The sequence below is a fragment of the Nannospalax galili genome, unplaced genomic scaffold (genome assembly GCF_000622305.1).
Source record: "Nannospalax galili isolate Female #2095 unplaced genomic scaffold, S.galili_v1.0 scaffold668, whole genome shotgun sequence".
Lineage (NCBI taxonomy): Eukaryota > Metazoa > Chordata > Mammalia > Rodentia > Spalacidae > Nannospalax > Nannospalax galili.
This window is the reverse complement of record NW_008358090.1, coordinates 1,487,413-1,510,404: the sequence shown is the minus strand read 5'-3', so window position 1 is coordinate 1,510,404 and position 22,992 is coordinate 1,487,413. Positions and strand designations below refer to the sequence as shown.

The 22,992-nt window shown below is 42.4% G+C and overlaps 1 protein-coding gene across 3 annotated transcripts in view; it reads left to right on the top strand.

The window, feature by feature from the left end:
• The first annotated feature begins 4,802 nt into the window (after positions 1-4,802).
• Meiob (meiosis specific with OB-fold) overlaps positions 4,803-22,992 on the top strand; it is a 45,928-nt gene continuing 27,738 nt past the window's right edge. For 2 of the 3 annotated variants that reach the window (XM_029557751.1, XM_008856266.2), the window contains exons 1-3: positions 4,803-4,964; positions 14,216-14,293; positions 18,906-18,963. In XM_029557751.1, coding sequence (XP_029413611.1) covers positions 14,225-14,293; positions 18,906-18,963 — 127 coding nt within the window. In that variant the 5' untranslated portion in view covers positions 4,803-4,964; positions 14,216-14,224. The remainder of the gene's footprint in view (positions 4,965-14,215; positions 14,294-18,905; positions 18,964-22,992) is intronic. The other variant, XM_029557750.1, reaches the window with a different exon arrangement.

Here is a 22,992-nt window from a genome sequence, read left to right as displayed (position 1 = left end):
CCAACACAAGGTAGAAGATCAGAAGAAGGATCAGAAGTTTAAGGTCATTCTATGTTACATAGTTTGAAGTTAGCCTGAGTTACATGAGATTCCGTCTCAAAAAACAAAACACCAGGCAAAGTGGCACACTCAGGAGGCAGAAGTGGATCTCTGTGAGATGAAGACCTGCCTGGTCTCCCTCTTGAGTTCTAGGCTAGTTGTGGCTACAGGGAGACTCTGTCTCTAAAAGACCAAAAACAAACAAACAAAGTAAAACAACAAATAAGTAATACAGACAGACTAGAAAGGAATAAGGAAACAAATATTTTAAATATTTATTTACTTATTTCTTTTGTGCGTACACTCAAACACCAAATGTAATAACTCTCCTACCATTGTAGACTCCAGGGATTGAACTCAGGCTGGCAGGTCTGCACAGCAAGCACCTTTACGAGCTAAGCCATCTCACCTGCCGCAGGAAACAACTCCCTCTTTTTTTTTTGGTCTTTTTGAGTCAGGGTCTCCCTGTAGCCCCAGCTGTCCTGGAACTCACTATGTAGACCAGGCTGGCCTTGAACTCACAGAGATCCGCTTACCTTCGGAGTGCTGGGATTAAAGGCATGCGCCACCACGCCCAGCATCAACTTCCTCTTTTAAATTTTTTATTTTATTTTATTTTTGTGTTTTTGAGGCAGGGTTTCCCTGTAGCCACAGCTGGCCTGGAACTCACTATGTGGACCATGTGTGTCTTGGAACTCCCAAATATCTGTCTGCCTCTGCCTCCAGAGTGCTGGGATTAAAGGCATGAGCCACCACACTGGCTTTTTAAAAAAAATATTTTATGCCCACATGTATGTAAATACCTCTGTGTTGTGCAATGCCTTCAGAGGTCAGAAGAGGGAATCGGATCCCCTGGAACCGGAGTTATTGGATGGTCGTTAGCCACTGTGTAGGTGCTGGAAATCAAACCCAGAACTTCTGCAAGAGCTCTTAACTGCTAAGCCATCTCTCCAGCTCCCCCCCCCCTTTTTTTTTGAGACAGTAAAAACTGTGTATCCTTGGCTGGCCTTGAACTCAGAAACTTGCTTGCCTCTGCTGCTCCAGTGTTAAGATTAAAAATGTGTGTCACCATGCCCAGCTAAAGTTTTTTTCTATTAAATTTGAAGTGGTAGGAGGTACTTTATTTTGCTTTCCATTATCACTTGGGAATTATTTATTTATTTAGTGTGCATGAATATTTTGCCTGTATGTGTATAAGTATACCATGTGCATGCAGTGCCCATGGAGGCCAAACGTGGGCATTGGATTCCCTGGAATTGGAGTTAAGGATGGTTGCTAGCTGCCATGTGGGTTTTGGGAACTGAACCTGGGTCCTCTGCAAGATCAGCCAGTATTTTTTTTAAACTTTCAATTTTTTTTTCAGTTGAAGTTTTGCTTTTATTTATATAGAGTTGATACAGAGTTTAGATGAGTTTTTTATGTCTCTGATTCTGTGATTATTTCTACCTCTTAAGATATTTTACTTTTTTTAAAAAAAATATTTTACAAAAACTTTATGGAGCCGGCGTGGTGGCACACGCCTTTGATCTCAGCACTCGGGAGGCAGAGGCAGGTGGATCTCTGTGAGTTCAAGGCCAGCCTGGTCTACATAGTGAGTTCCAGGACAGCTGGGGCTATAGGGAGACCCTGTCTCAAAAAAAACCAAAAGAAAAAAAAAAAACCAAAAAACTTTATGGAGAATTTCATACATGCTTATAAGGTATTTTGATCAAATCCATGCCCACTCCCTCCCCTCCAACATTCCCCCCTCTGAAGAGGTAACCCTAAAATCTTTTAAGGATTAGCTACAAGCTTCCAAATACTTTTGACATTTTTGGCCTTTGGAGCAGAGTATGTTGCTAACAGGCCCAAGGACATTTTGATTTTTAGCCAAGAAACTGAGAGCAGCCAGTATCTTAACCACTGAGTCACCTCTTCAGTCCCTGGGAATTTTTTTAAGTGAGGAAAAAATTAAAAAATTATATAGGGCCAGGCATGGTGGCGCACGCCTTTAATCCCAGCACTTGGGAGGCAGAAGCAGGCAGATCCTTGTGAGTTTGAGGCCAGCCTGATCTACATAGTGAGTTCCAGGACAGCTGGAGCTACAGGGAGACCCTGTCTCAAAAAAGACAAAAAAAAAAAAATTATGTTTTTGTTTTTGAGACAGGGTCTCCTTGTAGCCCCAGCTGGTCTGGAATTCATTATGTATGTTCCGGGTCTGAAGAATTCCCTGAACTGACCACTTGGACACAGAGACTCAGGAAAACTTAGCTGCTTTATTAAGACCGACCAGCAAGAGATACAGGCAGGGTCGAGAGCTGCACTGAGACCCAGAGCTGTGGAAACGTAGGACTTTTAAGCACAAAACCCACAGAGCTGGGAATGTCTATAGAAACCATAAACAGAAGAACCAGGAAAGGATGAATAATCTAGGGCTGATTTCCAGAGCCTTAACCTATACAGCCATTGGCTAGCTTACCTGGGGCAGACCATTCTTCTTCTCCTGCCCCAGACCATTTCCATAGAAACCATAAATAGATGTACCAGGAAAGGGTTTGAATAATCTAGGGGATTTCCAGAGTCAGGCAGAGGGCAGCTCTTTCTCAGAGGACAGGGAGGGTGTCTGAGGGGCACTCTCCTTCATGTAGACCGTGCTGGCCTCAGTCTCATAGAGATCCTCTTGCCTTTGCTTCCCAAATGCTGGGATTAAAGGTGTGTGCTACCATCCACAAAAATTATATTTTGATGGTAATGTAAAACCTGCCTTAAATGTATTTTTTGTAACATGGCTGAATAATAGTTGACTGTTTGTGGTTTTTTTTTTTTTTTTTTTGGTCTTTTTGAGACAGGGTCTCCCTGTAGCCCCAGCTGTCCTGGAACTCACTATGTAAACCAGGCTAGCCTTGAACTCACAGAGATCCACCTGCCTCTGCCTCCCGGGTGCTGGGATTAAAGGCATGTGCCACCATGCCCAGCCTTTTTTTTGGTCTTTTTGACACAGGGTCTCCCTGTAGCCCCAACTGGCCTGGAACTCGCTTTGTAGACCAAGTATATAGTCGCTATATAGAACACAGAGATTTTCCTGCCTCTGCTTCCCAAGTGCTGAGACTAATGGTGTGCACCACCATACCCAGCTTAGACTAAGATTTTTTTTTTTTAGGAAAAAATGGTTTTGTACATGGAATGAAACAATATAAATTCAAACTTACAGATAAGGTTAGCTTTATCACTCATCTCTTTAAAAAGTTTATATGACTATCCAGTCAAAACCAACAGGGTATCTCTCTTGAAATGTTATCTATATGGATTCCAATTCCAAGTAGGCCACAGGATTGCCTACTGTCTTGGAATTTAGACTAAGATTTTTTTTTTTTTATATAGAGCAGTCTCACAGAAAAATTTTTTGAAGCCTGTTTAGATGCGAGGAATTTACATGTCATGAAGACTCAGGTCTCCTTAGTGCTTGAGTACAGTCACAATGCCAGAGAGAGAGAGAGAGAGAGAGAGAGAGAGAGAGAGAGAGAGAGAGAGAGAGAGAGAAAGAGAAGAGTAGACTAAGATTTTTATATGGTATTTTGTTTGTTTGAGACAGGGTCTATGTAGTCCAGGCTTGCCTCAAACTTTTTGTTTTCTAGGTCTAGATGTGTAGCCCAGGCTGGCCTGAAATAAGTCACTATATAGACCAGGCAAGCCTGAAACTCATGATCCTCCAACCTAAGCCTCTTAAGTTCTAGATTTACTGGCTTGAGTCACCATGCAGGACTCCATACAGTAGTAATTTAAAGCACAAAGGGCTAGCAAATCTGTGGTCATGTTCTCCTAGGTCCACTTCTAATTACATCTGCATATAGACTTTCATACATATGTATATATACACATATAGCTGCTTACGAGATGAACATAGAGTATTATCTTCTCATATAGTATTGTGATAGTTTCAAATGCTACTGCATACTTTACATAATATTTTATGTGCATCTCCTGATGTACATGGTTCATGATACCACCAAGGAAACTCCCTTAGTGACAGTGACTGGTTATCCCTGATTGCACCAGCTGCTGACTCTGCAGGGATCTGTCAGAAGCACTTAGCACAACCCTATCAACTTGAAAAAAGTTTTCATTTTATGCGCATGAGTGTTTTGCCTGCATGTTTGTAACTATATGGGTATAATGCGTGCAGAGACCAGAAGGTGTCAGAGCCCCTGGAACTGGAGTTCGGAACTGTTGTTAGCCGCCATGTGGTTGCTAGGAACCCAACTGGATCTGCAAGAGCAAACGGTGCTTTTAACTACTGAGCCATCTCTCCAGGCCCTCTTACCAACTTTTAGGTCCTTCTATTCCTTCGGTGCACTTTCTGTTTACATTGAGAACATTTAATTTAATTTAAGGTGATTTAGTATCTTCACGGAGAAATTTGCAATTATAGAACATGTAGAGAGATTATTCCTATATTCGCTCACATTTCTTAAGTCCGACAGCCTGAGCCACCAGTGCGATCCTAGCCAGAGAACTGAGGCAAATGCCTCGCTCGCTCTCATCCTACTCTACTTCCCGTTTCTCTCACACCTGAGAGTTGGAACTGCTCACGGTCTTCGCATACCTGGTCCTTTCTGTCCAGAGCCTGCCCTTGGCCGCCTGAGTCCCTGGGATGGACAGTTCCTCCCCAAGAATTGTGGATTCGAGGGGCGGGGCTGGCACGCAGAAGGGTGGGGCCACCGACAGAGGCGGAGGCGAGAGGCAGGGGCGGGGTCAGAGAGCATCGGGGGTGGAGCCACCGAGAAACGGGGGCGAGAGCAGCGAGCAGCAGGGGCGGGGCCTCGGGTTAACGGTAGCTCGAGGGACTTGCGCCGAGCCCAGGTTGTTCTCGAAGCTCCGGGTAGAAAGTCCAGAGAGCGAAAAGCGCGGGGTTGCGTGCCCTGTAGCAGCAAGCCCAGGAGTATCCGGTGAGCCTGGGCGCAGTGGTCTGCTGTGGAGGCCGGCAGCACGAGGCTTTATTCCAGTAATGAGGGCTGGGGCGTCTCAGGCGATAGCTGACGAAAGCCCGCGCGTGGGTTGCGCGTGCCTGGGCCCGGAAAATTCGGGCCACCGCGCAGGCCTTGGTCAAGTCGCGTCTATTCAGGTCTCTTTTTCCCTCCGGGTTCCTCCCTTTCAGGCCTCTTCTAGTCAGATCCTTCCTTGCCTGTTCCCTCCTTCAGGTCCCTCCTCACCAGGACAGGGTCCCTCCATGTCAGTGTCTCACTCCTTTAGGTCCATACTACCGTATCAGCCTGGTTCCAGTCAGTTTCCTCCTTGGCAGGAGTCTCATCCGGGGTTGTCTTCTCCCCTGGTTCTCCTGAAACAGGTCAAGAACGATCAGGTCCCAGAGACAGTCTTCTGTATTTTGTGTTTTGGAGATAGGACCTTCCTACGTAGTCTACACAGGCTGGCCTTGAACTTGTGATTCTCCTGCCTCTGCCTCCTGTGTCCTGGATTACAAGCCAGCCACCACTCTAAATCCTGGAGGAGGAACTCTCATTCATATTTGCTCTCTCTCCCCCCCTTCCCACTCCCCCTTCCTTTCTCCTCCCTTCCTGCTTCACTCTTCTCTCCTCTCCCCCGTCCCTCTTACTGTCACTCTCCCTCCATCCCTCCCCGTCTCTGCTTTTCTCTCCCTCCCTCCCTTTCTCCCTCCTTTTTGTGCTTCCTTCCTTTTTTTTTAAATTTTATTTTTATGTGTATGCGTGTATTGCCTGCATGTAAGTAAGTACACTGGTGTCGTGTAATGTCCGCGGAGGACATAAGAGGGTGTCGGATCCTCTGGGACTGGAGTTTCGGACAGTTGTTAGCTGCCATGTGGGTGCTGGGATTCGAACCCAGGTCTTCTGCAAGAACAGTCAGTGTTCTTAACCACTGAGCCATCTCTCCAGCCCCCTTCCTTCCTTTTTTGAGACAGAATCTCTCCCCAGGCTGACCTTAAATTCGCATGTAGCTGTGGCTGGCCTGAACTCTTGATCCTTTTGCTTTCAGCTCACTAGTGCTGGGATTACACGTATATGCCACCACATCTAGCTGAGAGAGGTTTTAAGGGGGAAGTGACAGGATATATGCAGAAGCCTGTGGAACAGTCATATGTGTGTATGTCATTCCTGGAGAAAATATCTACCAGGGTAGAACATGTATGAGTAAATATGCCTACATGACCTATATTCTATATAAATACTATATATCCTATCAAATATATGCATATATATGTATACTCTTTCAATTTCCATTGGGCTAAGTTTTGAGAAAAGCATGTCACCTACCCACTATTACAAGACCCTGCAGACTGCTTTCCCTGACCTAGAAATCCCCTGTGTTTCACAGTCTTTCTTTACTCCTACCTGTCTCACCCCTTGGCAATTACTGATCTTTTTACTATATCCAGAGTTTAACCTTTTCCAGAACGATATGCAGTTGGAATAATCAAAATACATGGTAAAACACTGAATGGGGTTGGAGAGATGATTCAGTGGGAAAAAGCACTTGCTGTAACAGCATAAGGACCTGGGCTTGGATCCTAGCACCCACATAAAAAGTGGAGCATGGCTGCATGTGTGGTGGGTGGAGATAGGAGATCACTGGGGGCTTGCTGGCCATTAGTCAGTTTAGCTCCAGTTGCAGAGAGAGACTGTCTCAAAGAAGTAAGAGAGTGATAGAGCAGGATGCCCTTCCTCTTCTCTCTATACAGGTGTGTGTGTGTGTGTGTGTGTGTGTGTGTGTGTGTATGTGTATGTGTGTCTACCACACACTAAAATATCTGTGTATATGTGAATGTGTTTAGGGGGGTACACATGTGCAATGATGCATGTGTGGAAGAGAACAACTTTTGGAAGTTGGTTCTCTCCCTTCACCATGTGGATTTTGGGGATCGAACTCAGGTTGCCAGGCATGGCAGCAAGTGCCCTTACTTACTGGCCTCACGCTTTGTTTTTAAAATCCTTTAAAAAAATTTTTTTTATTTTATGTGTATGCATATATTGCCTCAATGTAGGTAAGTGTACTGGTGTGCAATGCCCATGGAGGTCAGAAGAGACTGTCGGATCCCCTGGGACTGGAGTTACGGACAGTTGTTAGCTGCCATGTGGGTGCTGGGATTTGAACCCGGGTCTTCTGCAAGAATAACCAGTGTTCTTAACCACTGAGCAATCTCTCCAGCCCCTAAAATCCTTTTTAAAAAGCAGTCCAAGAGCCAGGCGTGGTGGCGCACGCCTGTAGTCCCAGCACTTGGGAGGCAGAGGCAAGTGGATCTCTGTGAGTTCAAGGCCAGCCTGGTCTACATAGTGAGTTCCAGGACAGCTGGGGCTACAGGGAGACCCTGCTTCCAAAAAAAAAAAAAAAAAAGCAGTCCTGGAGGCTGAAGAGATGGCTCAGCAGTTAAAAGCACTGACTACTCTTGCACACGATCTGAGTTTGATTTCCAACACCCAATGTGACAACTAAAAAATATCTGTAAATCCAGTTCCAGGGGATCCCAGGCCCTCTTCTGACCTCCACAGGCATTGCATGACATGGGTGCACTTACATACATTGCAGGCAATACACTCACACATAAAATAAAAATAATAAAAAAAGGAGTCCTGAAAAATTTGAAACTAGAAGTTTAGAACTAGTAATACTTTCTTCTGTCTCCACAGTGGGGGATTTTCTATTGTGATAGCCAGTAGACCAATTTTCTAATGGACAACCGAGAGTGTTTGGAAGTCATCTATAATTTAGTAAAGCAAAGCTTGTTAAATTCTCATTGAAGCAGCAGGCGAAAGGAAACTATTTCCTTGTATAAGAGTAAGAAGCTCTAATTTTATCAAATCTTGTTACAAAAATTGGTTTGGGGCTGGAGAGATGGCTCAGTGGTTAAGAGCACTGGCTACTCTTGCAGAGGACTGGGGTTTGGTTCCCAGCACCCACATGGCGGCTAACAAATATCTATAATTCTAGTTCTAGGGGATCAGATGCCGTCATCTAAACTCCTCAGGATTGCACGACATGGTTCACTTACATGGAGGCAATACACTCATGCACATAAAAAAATCAACCCAAAATTTGTGGTTTGTGTTGGAAAGTTGTAAATATATTCTGTATAGAAATGAACTTACAGAAGGACTTCTTGTAGTTGCCCTTCCTAGAATCAGTATTTAGAATAACTAGAAAATCATAGGAAAGACACCTTCCAGTTCTTTAGAAGCTTCTTTTGCCTAAAATAGCAAGATATAAACTACTCTTGTACCCATAACTTAAATGGTATGAACTTAATATTAGATATCAACTAGAATTTTTTTTGTCTTTTTGAGACAGGGTCTCCTTGTAGCCCCAGCTGTCCTGGAACTCACTATGTAGACCAGGCTGGCCTCAAACTCACAAAGATCTGCCTGCCTCTGCCTCCCAAGTGCTGGGATTAAAGGCGTGCACCGCCACCATGTCCAGCCCAACTGGAATTCTTATTTATCCAAAATGCTAATTGTAGCAATATTATCCTCAAATTACACATCGAATATTTTTAGAACTTGATTTAATTTGGTCAGCAAATACTCAGATCAACTCCCGGCACAGATCAAGAGAGACAAGAGGAAAAGCATAGTAGCACATGCCTGTAAACCCGGCAATCTCTAGAGGCTGATGGAGAGGATAAAATTTCAAGGCCAGCCTGGACTATATAACCAGACTTTTATTTATTTATTTTTTGATAGGGGCTCATGTAGCCAAGAGATCAAAGGGGATGTACCATCATGATCCATTTTGAAGGAGAAGAAATATTAGCAACAAAAGAATGAATGGAAATGGAATTTTCTGGTGGGAAATTCTGACGTAGCTCCATGGCATCTGTGCAACACCCAGCTTCCAGCCTAGAAAAGAACAGATAGCCTACATAGCCATAAATGTACACATATGTGCATGCATGCCCACATTCATACACACACATATTTGGGCTCATCAGTACCATAAACTCCCCTCCACCTCTATGCTCTCAATTCCTCTTTAAGGCCAGGATTTGAATCTAACTGACTTGCTCAATTTGACCATAGCCTCAAAATTAGAAAGTCAGTGGGCTTAAGGACTGCCTGACATCTTCCCTGTCAGCTAGACACCTCCTCAGAAGAAGCAATTAACAGTCATCCTTATCATGGTTAAGAGAATCCTCTTCTTTCATGCCAGAGCCCCTGAGACAGTAAGGACCAACCAGTAATACAGCTTTTTCCTCTGGAGGAAAGCTCTAGCAAGGAACAAGGAGAGATTTAGCCAGGCCATACCTTCAACAAAGGACCAGGAAGGTCCTGGGAGAAACTGACCAGGTCAGTCAGTCTGGGCTTAGATCAAGGTAGGAAGTCACTTTTAAAGATGAAGGTGGGTTCAAGAGGTGAGAGAGGGAGATCTGAGTAGAGGCACTGTGGGAGATGTTTTAGTGTCCTGTCTCTTGGATAGGCACAGCCCCATAACAGGCATCTATGGCATCACCCTCATTGTAACCTTTAACTGGCAGAGTTTCACCACTGTAACTTCTTTCCCTCCATCTTTACTAAGGATCTTGGTATAGCGGAGACCTGTGCTTTCATTGCTCCTCCCTGAGACTCCTGGGTAGGTACAGGGAGTGGTTCTGGTGACCATCCTACAGATCTAGCACTTATGATTCTTGATCTGAATCCTTTATCACACAATGCACATATGAATTAATCAATTTTTTAAATGGCGGCGCATGCCTGTAGTCCCAGCACTTGGGAGGCAGAGGCAGGCAGATCTCTGTGAGTTCAAGGCCAGCCTGGTCTACATAGTGAGTTTCAGGACAGCTGGGGCTACAGGGAGACCCTGCTTCAAAAAGACAAAAAAAACCCAAAAAATTATTTTCTATTTTTATTTTATGTGTATGAGTGTTATGCCTGCATGTAGGTAAGTGTGCCTGTGTCATGCAATGCCCATAGAGGACGGAAGAGGCTATCGGATCCCCTGGAACTAGAGTTACAGACAGTTGTTGGCTGCCATGTGGATGCTGGGATTTGAACCTGGGTCTTCTGCAAGAGCAGTTAGCGTTCTTAACCACTGAGCCATTTCTCCAGCCCCAGAATTAAGCAAAAAACATTTTTTGGTCTTTTTGAGACAGGGTTTCCCTATAGCCCCAGTTGTCCTGGAACTCACTATGTAGACCAGGCTGGCCTTGAACTCACAGAGATCCACCTGCCTCTGCCTCCGGAGTGCTGGGATTAAAGGCATGTGCCACTACTCCTGGCTTGACACAGATCTTTATTCTCAGAATTTGACAGGTGGGAGCAGGAGGATCAGGAGCTCAGGATCATGATCCCGTATGTTGTGAGTTCAAGGTCAGCCTGAGTTACTTGAGACCCTGTCTCAAAAAACTAAAGAAATAGTAGTTTATGATGAATTATATAACTTCTGAATTTTTATATTGAGTTCTTTATTCCTCATTAATCTTATATTCTCAAAACATCTAGGTAGTGAAGCAAATCATATATTTTTGTGAACAGATAACTAAAGTATATCAACCATATACTTCAGATAATCATAGGATTTGAAAGAATTTCAAAGAAGATCATATCATGTAAGTCACCAAACCCAAATATTAAGGGGGAGAACCCACTTAGTATGTACGGTTGGGTATTTTATTTGGCTTTTTTTTGGGGGGACAGGGTCTCCCTGCAGCCTCAGCTGACCTGGAACTCACTATGTAGACCAGGCTGGCCTTGATCTCACAGAGATCCACCTGCCTCTGCCTCCCGAGTGCTGGAACTACAGGTGTGCGCCACCACACCTGGCTAGGGTGGATATTTTTTAAAATTACTTTATGATTTTTATTTTATGTGTATGCGTGTATTGCCTGCATGTAGGTAAGTGCACCTGTGTCATGCAATGCCTGCGGAGGACAGAAGAGGCAGTCAGAGCCCTTGGAACTGGAGTTATGGACAGTTGTTAGCTATCATGTGGGTACTGGGATTCGAACCTGGGTCTTCTGCAAAAACAGCCAGTGTTCTTAACTGCTGAGCCATCTCTCCAGCCCACAGGGTGGGTATTTTTAAGCACAATCTACCTTATAATTTTTCTCCAGTTTCAAATGACTGCATTTAGAGACAGGGTCTCACTATGTTGCTTAAACTGGTCTCTAGTCCTCCTGCCTGAGCCTGAATGCTGGAATTACAGGTGTGCTACTCTGCCTTTGATGGGCTCTTTTTTTTTTTTTTTTTTTTGGTCTTTTTGAGACATGGTTTTCCTGTAGCCCCAGCTGGCCTGGAACTCACTATGTAGACCAGGCTGGCCTCAAACTCACAGAGATCCACCTGCCTCTACCTCCCAAGTGCTGGCAGTAAAGGCGTGTGCCACCAAGCCTGGCTTGATGGGCTCTTTAATAACTTTGTTGAAGGGGCAAGTGAGAAGGCACCAGCACTTGAAGCCAAATCTGACAATCTTAAGTTTGATCCTGGGTGCCCATGTGGTGAAAGTTGAGAACCAACTCCCACAGGATGTCCTCTGACTTCCACAGCATGTGCATGCTTCTCCCCAAACAATTTTTTAAAACTATGATAGCTGTTTGTTGAATGGATGATGAAATTCTTTGGCAAGAATTTCAGAAAATGAAATTGCACAAGTCAGATCAGCCCATGTCAAAGAATGAGTGAGAGATTTAACATCATTTAATTTCCAATTCTTTCTTCTGGGACAACAATGCCAGGAATTTTTTTTAAAAACTGCTATATTGGATATTATTGAAAATCAGTAATGTAATTTCTTGAAGGCCTGTGACCATCTAGGCACTAATTCTTAGTGCAAAATACCTTTTAAGAATGAGGAAATTAATGTCAAAATATAGGCTGGGCATGGTGGTGCATGCCTGTAGTTCCAGCACTTGGGAGGCAAAGGCAGGCAGATCTCTGTAAATTCAAGGCCACCTTGGTCTACATAGTGAGTTTGAGCCCCCAGGACAGCTGGGGCTACAGGGAGACCCTGTTTCAAAAAGACTAAACAAAACCAAAACCAAAAATAAACAAAATATAGGACCAGAAAATAGTGGTGCTGGAATGCAAAATCATATTTAACTAATTTTACAAACTCCCTGAAATGTAGGTATTAGTGAGATACCTCCTAGAACTGAATGAAGTCTGGGCATGAGGGCACTCGTAGAGTTAAAGAGGCTGTATTAGTTACTTTTCTGTTGCTGTGATAAAATGCCATGACCAAAAGCATCTTAAAGAAGAAAGTTTATTTTGGCTTATAATTCCAAAAAAAGTCCATCAAGACTGGGAAGGCGGCTGATCACATTTCCATCCACACAACAGGAAGCAGAGCAAGAGAATAGGATGTGAGGCTATAAAAGCCCACCCTGGTAGTGTACTTCCTCCAGCAAGGCTCCACATTCTAAAGGTTCTATAACCTCCCCAAATAGCACGACCAAATGGGAACCCAATGTTCAAATACATGAGCTATAGGAGACATTTCTCATTACTTCTCAAAAAAGGTGGAGAGCAAGCCAGACAAGGTGTCACATATCTATAATCTCAGCACTAGGGAGGCAGAGGCAGATGGATCTCTGAGTGCAAGGCCAGCCTGGTCTACATAGTGAGTTCCATGCCAGCTAGAACTACGTAGTGAGACCCCTATTTCACACAAAATAAAGGTGTATAGCAATAGAGGAAAATGCCCTGATCTCTGCAAATGCATGTACCACACACATACACCACACACACACACACACACACACACACACCCCAAAAAACAAAACCTTTTATAGCGATGATAGTGAGGGGAAAAGCAACTGTTCATTTATTTGTTATTTATTGATGTTTTTCTATGTGATAGGTAGCACTAAAATGCAGTCAGGTAAAGTGATGCATGCCTGTATTCCTAGCACTCAGGAGACTGAAGTGGGAGGCAGTTGAACCTAAGAGTTGGAGGCCAACTGGAGCAATAAAGAAAGACCCTGACTAAAAAAGTTAAAAGGAGAAAGAAACACATATAAAAATATGTGTGATGCCACCTCAGACCTCATAGAATTTAGCATGATGTTTTAAATCATGGCCTTTCCCTATGAAGTGGGGACAAATGTGAGATTTGAGGTGTTTAGAGTTTTGTTGTAGCTTTTTAGGCACACCTGATGCTAATGAATATTTAAATCTTCAGTTGCCCCAGTGAATCATCTTTCATCCAAAACTCTAAATTTACTTGACACTCAAAAATTGCTCAGTCTTTAGTAGTTTTAGAAAGTGAAAAATTGAAATCCAGCTATGTCAGTCACTTTTTAAAAAAAAGATTTGTTTTTATTTATGTGTGTGACTGTATGCCTCTTGTGTGTAGGCGCCTGCAGAGGCCAGGAGAGCATATTGTATCCTCTGAAACTGGAGTTATAGGCAGTTGTGAGTTACCCAACATAGGTGCTAGGAACTGAACTTGGGTCTTCTGCAAGAGCAATGTGTGCTCTTAACTGCTGAGCCATCTCTCCAGTACCCCCACCCTCTTTTTTTTGACAAAGCCTTGCTATATCAGGCTACTTTTGAACAGGTCTTTTGGGCTTAAGGGATTCTCCTGCCTCAGCCTCCTGAGTAACTGGAACTATAGGAACATGACACCTTAGCCAGATTTAGCTATGTAATTTAAGATTATTAAAGGACAATCTGAACTTGAATAGGTTCCTTTTATTATTTTTGTTTTTGTTTTCTTTTAAAATATTTTGTTATTTTTTATGTGTAACCATGTTGTTCAATGTCCACAGAGATCAGAAGAGGGCATCAGATCCCCTGGAACTGGAATTACTAATGATTGTTAGCTATCATGTAGGTGTTGGGAATCAAACCTGGGTCCTCTACAAGAGCAGCCTGCTCTTAACCCCTGAGCCATCTCTCCAAACCCCTGTTGTTTTCTTGAGACAGTGTCATGTCACTCAGGCTGGCCTTGAAGTTGTTATGTAGCAGGCAGAGGATGTCCTTGAGCTCCTGATCCTCTTGCTTCCATTTTTTTTTTGTCTTATTGAGACAGGGTTTCCCTGTAGCCCCAGCTGGCCTGGAACTCACTATGTAGACCAAAATGGCCTCAAACTCACAGAGATCTGCCTGCCTCTGACTCCTGATTGCTGAGATTAAAGGCATGTGCTACCTTGCCAGAATTTCCTAGATTTTTAAATTTTGGAATTTTTCATGATTTTTTTTCAATATTTTAATAAAATCTATTTTCTAAAACATAGATTTAAAGCATGGCAAACTCCTTTGCATTGTGGACCTTCACTGCACTTTCAGATCTGCGTCCAAATATGGCTAATCTGGTAAGTTTTTATGACATCATGGTTTAAGTATTCTCTCATGAAACTTTATGTGGCAATATTACATTATATCGCCATTACTGCTTCACTGGACACGTATTCGTGTAATTGATAAGTATATAGCTATTCATTGAATTAGTGTAATTGTTTGAAATTTAAAAATCCCTGACATTCTTTGTATTAATGCCAGCTAAATGAAAAAGTTAAATTTTCTTTAGTCTATAGCATAATTGACATAGGATTATAGATATGACTAACCATTATTCAAAATGATCATAAGTTTGGACTAGTGAGGTAGCTCAATGGGCAAAGGTACTTATACCAATTGTGAAAACCTGAGTTTGATCCCCAGGACTCACATGGTAGAAGGAGAAAACTGACTCCCACAAATTGTCCTCTGACCTCTACACATACACACACACACACACTATCTAAATAAATGTAATAAAGTTTTTTGTATTATTTTAACAAATAATTAAATAACAAAATTAACAAATGCTCAAATTTATCTTTATTAAATTAAACCACTTTTGTTTTGTAGAGCAATTCTGTAATAAAATGATAAAAGTTGTCTTAAATGCTTGCTACCACACTACTTTTATCTCTTTTTAAAAATTAAAAAAATATATATTTTATTTAGCCAGGCATGGTGGCGCACGCCTTTAATCCCAGCACTCGGGAGGCAGAGGCAGGTGGATCTCTGTGAATTCAAGGCCAGCCTGGTCTACATAGTGAGTTCCAGGACAGCTGGGGCTACAGGGAGACCCTGTTTCAAAAAGATCCAAAAAATTTTTATTTATTATTTATTATTTTTTATGTGTATGAGTGTATTGCTTGCATGTAGGTAAGTGCACCTGTGTCTTGCAATGCCCACGGAGGACAGAAGAGGTCGTCAGATCCCCTGGAACTGGAGTTACAGACAGTCGTTAGCTGCCATGTGGGTGCTGGGATTTGAACCCAGGTCTTCTTCAAAAACAACCAGTGTTCTTAACTGCTGAGCCATCTCTCCAGCCCACTACTTTTATCTCTTTTGGTGAAGAGTAGTAGAGTAATGATTCCTAACATACTGAGGCTTATTTAAATAAAACTGGGTAGATAATATGTAGTACTCATTGTAAAGCAATTACCATATTCTCTTACCTTCTCTGTTCCTGAGCATTTCTTTTTTTGAGATGGGAGTCTTACTATGTAGGCTTGGCTGGCCTAGAACTTACCAAGTAGACAGGCTGGCCTCGAACTCACAGAAATCCACCTGCCTCTGCCTCTGGAGTTCTGGGATCAAAGGCATGAACTACTGCACCCGGTTCTGACTCTGTGCGTGCGTGCGTGTGTGTGTGTGTGTGTGTGTGTGTGTGTGTGTGTGTATGTGTATACCACCAGGCTAGCCTTAAAAAAACTTATGTTGGCCAGGAATGGTGGAGCACACCTTTGATCTCAGCACTCAGGAGGCAGAGGTAGGTGGATCTCTGAGTTCAAGACCAGCCTAGTTTACTTAGCAAGTTCCAGATTGACTGGGGCTACAGGGAGACACTGTCTCAAAAAAAAATTATATATATATATGGCTGGGGAGAGGACTCAGGAGTTAAGAACAGTTGCTGTTCTTCCAGAGGACCTGGGTTCAATTTTGAACTCCAACATGGCAGCTAACAACTGTCAGTAACTCCAGGTCCAGGGGCTCAAACACCCTCTTCTGCCCTCTTCTGTCCTAAGCAGGCACTGCATGACATGGGTGCACTCCCACACATGTAGACAAAACATTCTATACACATAAAATAAATCTGAGGTTTTTGTTTGTTTGTTTGTTTGTTTTTGGTCTTTTTGTGACAGGGTCTCCCTGTAGTCCCACCTGGCCTGGAACTCACTATGTAGACCAGGCTGGCCTTAAACTCACAGAGATCTGCCTGCCTCTGCCTTCCTAGTGCTGGGCTTAAAGGCTTGTGCCACCACACCCAGGCCCAATATAAAATAAATTTGAATAAAATTTTAAAATGGATAAACTTACATATAACTTTAATATTTTGCAATTCAAAGTTTATTGATGTCAAAAATAATTATTGTTGTTGTAGTTTTCCTTGAAACAAACTATTTTTTTAATTTTATGTATATGAGTGAGTGTATTGCCTGAGTATGTGAGTGCACCCTGGTCATGCAATGCCTCGGAGGTTAGAAGAGAGCTTTGGATTCTCCTGGAACTGGAGTTAAGGACAGTTCATAGCTGCCATGTGGGTGCTGAGAATTGAACCTGGATCCTTTGCAAGAGCAGTCAGTGCTCTTAACTGCTGAGCCATCTCTCCAGCCTCCGAAACAAACTATTTAATAGTTGTTTTTTCAGTTAGAAAGCTTTATTCAGGTTGTCCCTTAGTGTCTTTCTCCAACAAAATTCAGTAAGATGTGAATGTATATGGAATTTAAGAAATAACAATGTGAGTAAATGCAATAAGGTGAGCCAACAGCCCAGCTGGAATGTGAGAGTTTTAAAGTCTGGCTGTCTTTTTTTGTGGGGTGGCGGGGGTAGGTCTTTTTGAGACAGGGTCTCCCTGTAGCCCCAGCTGGCCTGGAACTCAATATGTAGACCAGGCTGGCCTCGAACTCAGAGAGATGAGCCTGCCTCTGGCTCTCAAGTGCTGGGATTAAAGGCATGTGCCGCCACATCTTGCAGTCTGGCTATTTTTGAAATGTCAGGCATTTAAAAAATATTTTTTTAGCAGGGCATGGTGACGCACGCCTGTAGTCCCAGCACTTGGGAGGCAGGGGCAGGCAGATCTCTGTGAGTTCAAGGCCAGCCTGGTCTACATAGTTTTAAATGCCTATTTGAGAAAAGAAAGGTCTCCACAATTCAGTTTTGTTTTTTGGTTTTTTTTTTTTGTCTTTTTGAGACAGGGTCTCCCTGTAGCTCCAGCTGTCCTGGAACTCACTATGTAGACCAGAATGGCCTTGAACTCACAGAGATCCACCTGCTTCTGCCTCTGCCTCCTGAATGCTGGGATTAAAGGCATGTGCCACCACACCCAGCCTACTTTTTTTTTTTTTTTAAAGACAGGGGTCTCACTGTGTATCCCTAGCTGGAACTCACTACGAAGATCAGGCTGGCCTCAAACTCAAAGAGATCTGCCTGCCTCTCCCTCCCGAGTGCTGAGATTAAAAGAGTGCAGCACCATACCTGGCTATTTCTTAAAGGACATTTTTAGTTTTATTTTTGTTTGCACATGTGTCTTTAATCTCTATATATCTGATTATTACTAGTCACAGTCAGTTACACTCGGATCCTTAGTACCTGAGTATGTATATAAAGTCATCAGGTAGATTTCACTGGTAATGTTTATCAACTCTACAACATAAGGTAAATTTTTATGCTTCCTCCTCAAATATGTCTTTTTTTAAAAATTTGTTGATTTTTTTGTGCATATATCATACAGAACATCCCACACAATCTTATTCATCTATATACCCACTTCCCAAATGGCACCCTTCCATAGCCTCCCCCTCGCATACACTGGAGCCCATATACTCTGTCATCCCTGTTACTGTCTACTGTGTTGTCGGCACCCCCAGCCATTCCCCAGTGCTTGTCTGTCTGCTTAAAGGATGTTTTTAATATTTACATTTTGTCTAGCAATCACTAAAGAGAACATTAAAACTTTTTGTCTGGAAATTTGCAAATTTCATACAATATATTTTGATCATATTTGGACCCCCTTAAATCAAATTTGTATACCCAAATGCCCTTCGGGGTGGGTCTATCCACTGGTACCTGGTTAACCTACCTAGCATCACACCCTTAAAGCAAACTGACTCTCCTTCTCCCATCAGTGATTGCTTGTCAATAGTTCCTCAGCTAGGATTGGGGCTTCTTCCCCACTTCCCCACTTCTATGCTGTGATTTTGTCTATCTTGAGCTCACATGCATCTTGTGCATGCTGTCACCATTGCTGTGAGTTCATATGAGTAACTGCCCAGCTGTCAGGAAAACTCTTTCCTGTGGTCATTCATCACCTCTGGCTCTTACAATCTTTCTGCCCCCTCTTCCACAATGATCCCTGAGCCTTGGAAGGCAGAGGTTTGACACAGGTGTCTAATTCAGGTGAACATTAAAACTTTTAAGGGGATGTTCATATCTCTTAAGATTTAAGGTCCAGGACATTAGAATTTAAAATTCTTAACAGCAACATATGTTTTTTACAGTCTATATTATTGTCTAACATTTTTGGATTAAGAAGCTAAGCAGTTTTATGTTAGAAAGACCTATGAAAAGGAAAGCTTTGACGACCATAGCAAATTAAATTGCATTATACATGTGCTTTGGATAAATTCAGTAAGGATTGATAGCATAGGGAAGTTACTGTGCTCCATCTAGTGACTGAAAATAAAGTAGAAACATACTAAGTGTCAAATGATTGTATTTGTCATAGCAGTTAAATGTCTTATTAATTTGTACTATTCCTTGTGGAATTGAATATTTATGAAAATTGTTTAGATGTTTCTCTGGAGTAAATGCATTTCAATATTTCTTAGTAAAAATGTTTGTTAGAGCTAGTAAAATATAACAAGTCCATGAAATTAAATTTGCCATCTACATCTATGTTTAATATTACTCTTCTATACTCTTGTTTTTCAGAAAATAATCGGTATGGTTATTGGGAAAACAGATGTCAAAGGCTTTCCAGACAGAAAAAGCTGAGTTCTATTTAGCTCTTTGCTTCATGTTTCATCAAGTGTGGCTTATGACTGTAATGAAGTATATTTAACTGATTACATTTTCCAGACTTGTTTAACCCCACAAGAGCAATGGCCAGGCCCTCTATATTTATACGGCCAAATATTCAATTCAAGGCTGTGTGTATGAAGACAGACCATATTTTCAATGACTTTATGTGACGTTTTGCAACTAAGTTTTTTTCTTTTCGTTTTTTTGTCTTTTTGAGTCGGTTTCCTTGGAACCCCAGCTGGCCTGTAACTTGCTATGTAGACCAGGCTGTCCTCAAGCTCACAGAGATCTGACTGCCTCTTCTTTCTGAGTGCCACCACAACTAGCTAAGAGTTAAATGAATTCCTATGGGTTAGGATTAATATTATGTATGTGTACTAAAAATTCCATGTTGAGTATCACATTCACCCTTATGGGTGACAAATGCACTTGTAAATCTCAAGATAGAAAATAAGGAGGATAAAGGTTTTTGAGCAGAGAGATGTCATGATAGAGCAGGCCTGAGGAAGAGAAAGTATGGCAGCCATATATGTGTTCTTACTCCAATGACCAGACAATTCAGTGAAAAAAAATTATCTTTATGGTGGAGAAAAAGTTATCTTTAGCTTTAGTGGTTCTTAATAGGTTTCTTGACCCATGCAAGAATTTTAGCACTTAAAAGCTTGATTATAAGGCTGAGGAGATGGCTAAGTGGGTAAAGTGCTTGCTGCACAAGCATGGGGACCTGAGTGTATAGCCAGTAAATGAGTTTCAATTTAAGTGAGAGACCCTGTCTCAAAAAGTAAGGTAGAAATGCAGGGCATGGTGACACATGACTTTAATCCTAGCATTCTGGAAGGTAGAGGCAGGTGAATCTTTGTGAGATCAAGGCCAGCCTGGTCTACATATTTCCAGGCCAGGTGGGGCTACGGGGAGACCCTGTCTAAAAAAAGGTGGTAAGCAATGCAGGAAGATACCTGATGTTGACCTCTGTTCTCTACATGCATACTCATGGGCACACATGCTTGCATATGCCACACACCCAAACACACACAAAGCTTGACCATATTTTAACCAGGTATAGCAATTTATACCTCTAATCCCAGAACTAAGCTGAGGTTCAAGAGAGTTGCCTTGAATGTGAGCTAGCCTGGGCTACATGTAAATGTCTGTCTCAAAAAAAAAATCACAAAAAAAGATAAAGAAAAAAAGACAGAAAATCCACAGATTATTGCAAACTGCTTAAAGGCATACTCCAAGGCTGATTTAAAATTTTTTGACATTTATTTATTAAATTTTTTTAGATTTAATTTATGTTTGTGTGTGTATATGTATATATGATGGAAGGGCACGTGTGCCACAGTGTACATGGGAGGTCAGAGGAAAACTTGTTGGAATCAGTTTCTCTCCTTCCACCTTTACCTGGGTTCTGGGCATCAAACTTAGACCATCAGGCTTGCATTGTCTGGCAGCAGTGCCTTTACCTGAGCCATCTCTCTTGCTCATTGTTTTATTGTCCTAAGAAAAGCTCTTACCATGTAGTCCAGGCTGACCTGGAACTCAGCCTCTCTTAGCTGTAAGATTATAGATGAACTGCCAGGATCCTCTTGTATTACTTTTTAAATTACCAAAAACAATAGAGAGAGAGAAAAAAAAATCACATTCTGGAAAAAATGTACTTGCTGACCTCTAGTGGTGGGTATTTAGCATCAAATTATTTTGCACAAAAAATATTTTGAAATAACTATTTGGATATTAATTAGATTTAGTTTAGTTAGCATTTTTAAACTTTTTAAAAATATTATTTTTTTTATGTGTATGCGTGTATTGCCTGCATGTAGGTAAGTGCACCCGTGTCAGAAGAGGCTGTTGGATCCCCTGGGACTGGAGTTACTGACAGTTGTTAACTGACGTGTGGGTTCTGGGATTTGAACCTGGGTCTTCTGCAAGAACACCATTGTTCTTAACTGCTGAGCCATCTTTCCACCCCAGTTAGCACTTTTTTAAAGACAGGGTCTCACTATATAGCCCTGACTAGCCTGGAATTTGATATGTAGACCGGTTGGGCCTGGAATTCACAGAGATCTGCCTGCCTCTGCCTCCCACCAAGTGCTGGGATTAAAGGCATGCACCACCTTACCTGGCCCTATTAGGTTTTTGGAACTATAATAAGTAAGAGACAGAATTTTTAAAAAATTTACAAAAACTTTATTGAGAATTTCCTACATGCATAAAAGGTATTTTGATCAAATCCATGCCCACTCCCTCCCCTCCAAAATTCCTCCCTCTGAAGAAGTAACCCTAAAATCTTTTAAGGATTCGATACAAGCTCCCCAATACTTTTGACGTTTTTGACCTTTGGAACAGAGTATGTTGCTAACAGGCCCAAGGGCATTTTGACTTTTAGCCAAGAAACTGGCTACATTTCTTTGGGGTCTTTTTACCCTAACTGCCTAGCCAGTTCCTACCTCCTATTCTTATCATGCCATTGTCTGAAGGGGTTACCCAAATTGCCAATAGGGAATAGGGATGCAGACTGCTGGCTTCTTCCATGCTGTACAGGGGCGCAGGGTGAGGCAGTTGGAGTACTCCTTCAGTGGGTCTATCTAAAAGACTCCCAAATAACTCTTGTCTCTCAGGGGAAAAGAAAGTTATTGAATCATGACTAGGAGATGTAAAGAAGTAAAGACAAGAGTAATTGGCATTACAAGTTCTAGACAGAACTAGAAAAAAGTCAGAACAGGGCAATTTTCAAATGTTCATAGGAGAGTCCATTGGAGTTTCTTGACAAGGGCTTCCAAAAGCATCCCTCTATTGGGTTTTCCCTCATTTTTCTTTTGTCTTCCAAGGCTGGACTCGTAGAGTGGGAAGAGTGGCTGGATACTCAGGTGAGGGTCCAGTGACTCTGCTTGGCACTCCTTTAATGAATGAGCACAACCGTCAAGAAGCCCAATTGTGACTATGTTTAGCGATCAGGCTCAACCGAAGTCATGGTAGTTATTTCATGCAGAAGGGACTGCTTTGTAGCCTCATCTTATTAAAAGGACCACCACATGGAGGCAGGATCTGGGGGCTGTCAGGCTGACCCCTGGGTTCTCAGGCCCTCTGGTAGTTGACGGCCAGAGGGAGGCCAGAACCCAGCACTCTGGCGGTCTGCTGAGCTCTGAGCCGCTACCCTGATGGAGATCTGAACCCACCCTCCGAGACAGAGAATTTTTAAAAATACATATTTTATTATTTTTATTTTATGTGTATGTGTGTATTGCCTGCATGTAGGTAAGTGCACCCAAGTCTTGCAATGCTTGTGGAGGACAGAAGAGGCTGTCGGATCCCCTGGAACTGGAGTTATGGACAGTTGTTATCTGCCATGTGGGTGCTGGGATTCGAACCTGCATCTTCTGCAAGAACAGCCAGTGTTCTTAACTGCTGAGCCATCTCTCCAGCCCCAGACAGAATTTAAGCTAACATCTAGAAAGTTCAGGTCTGCATGTCACTTTCCTCTGAATACAGTTAACTGAGGAAGGGCAAAAATGGGCCATTATGAGATCTGGCTACCTTGGCTTCTTATTACCACTTTACTTTGAAATTCATGAAAGTATGAAGTATTGTAGAATGCACCTTTCAGAAGGACTACTGGTACTTACTTGGAATTTAGTAATTTGGGAAGCTCACTAGAAATTCAAGGCCCACCTGCTCTACCCAGTCTCAAAACCACAAAACTAATGTGTGATGTGGTATCACACACCTTTAATCCTAGCAGAGGCAGGAGGATCTCTGTGAGTTCAAGGCCAGCCTGGTCTACATAGCAAGTTCTAGGGCTACAGGAAGACCTAGTCTGGAAAGACCCAAAACAAAAACCTAACAACAACAAAAAGAATATACATAGAAAATTACAATTTCTACCATGTGTTTATGTATTTTTATTTTCATAATATCAACAATTTATTATTTTGTGAAATAATATTTTTTTTGGTCTTTTTGAGACAGGGTCTCCCTGTAGCCCCAGCTGACCTGGAAC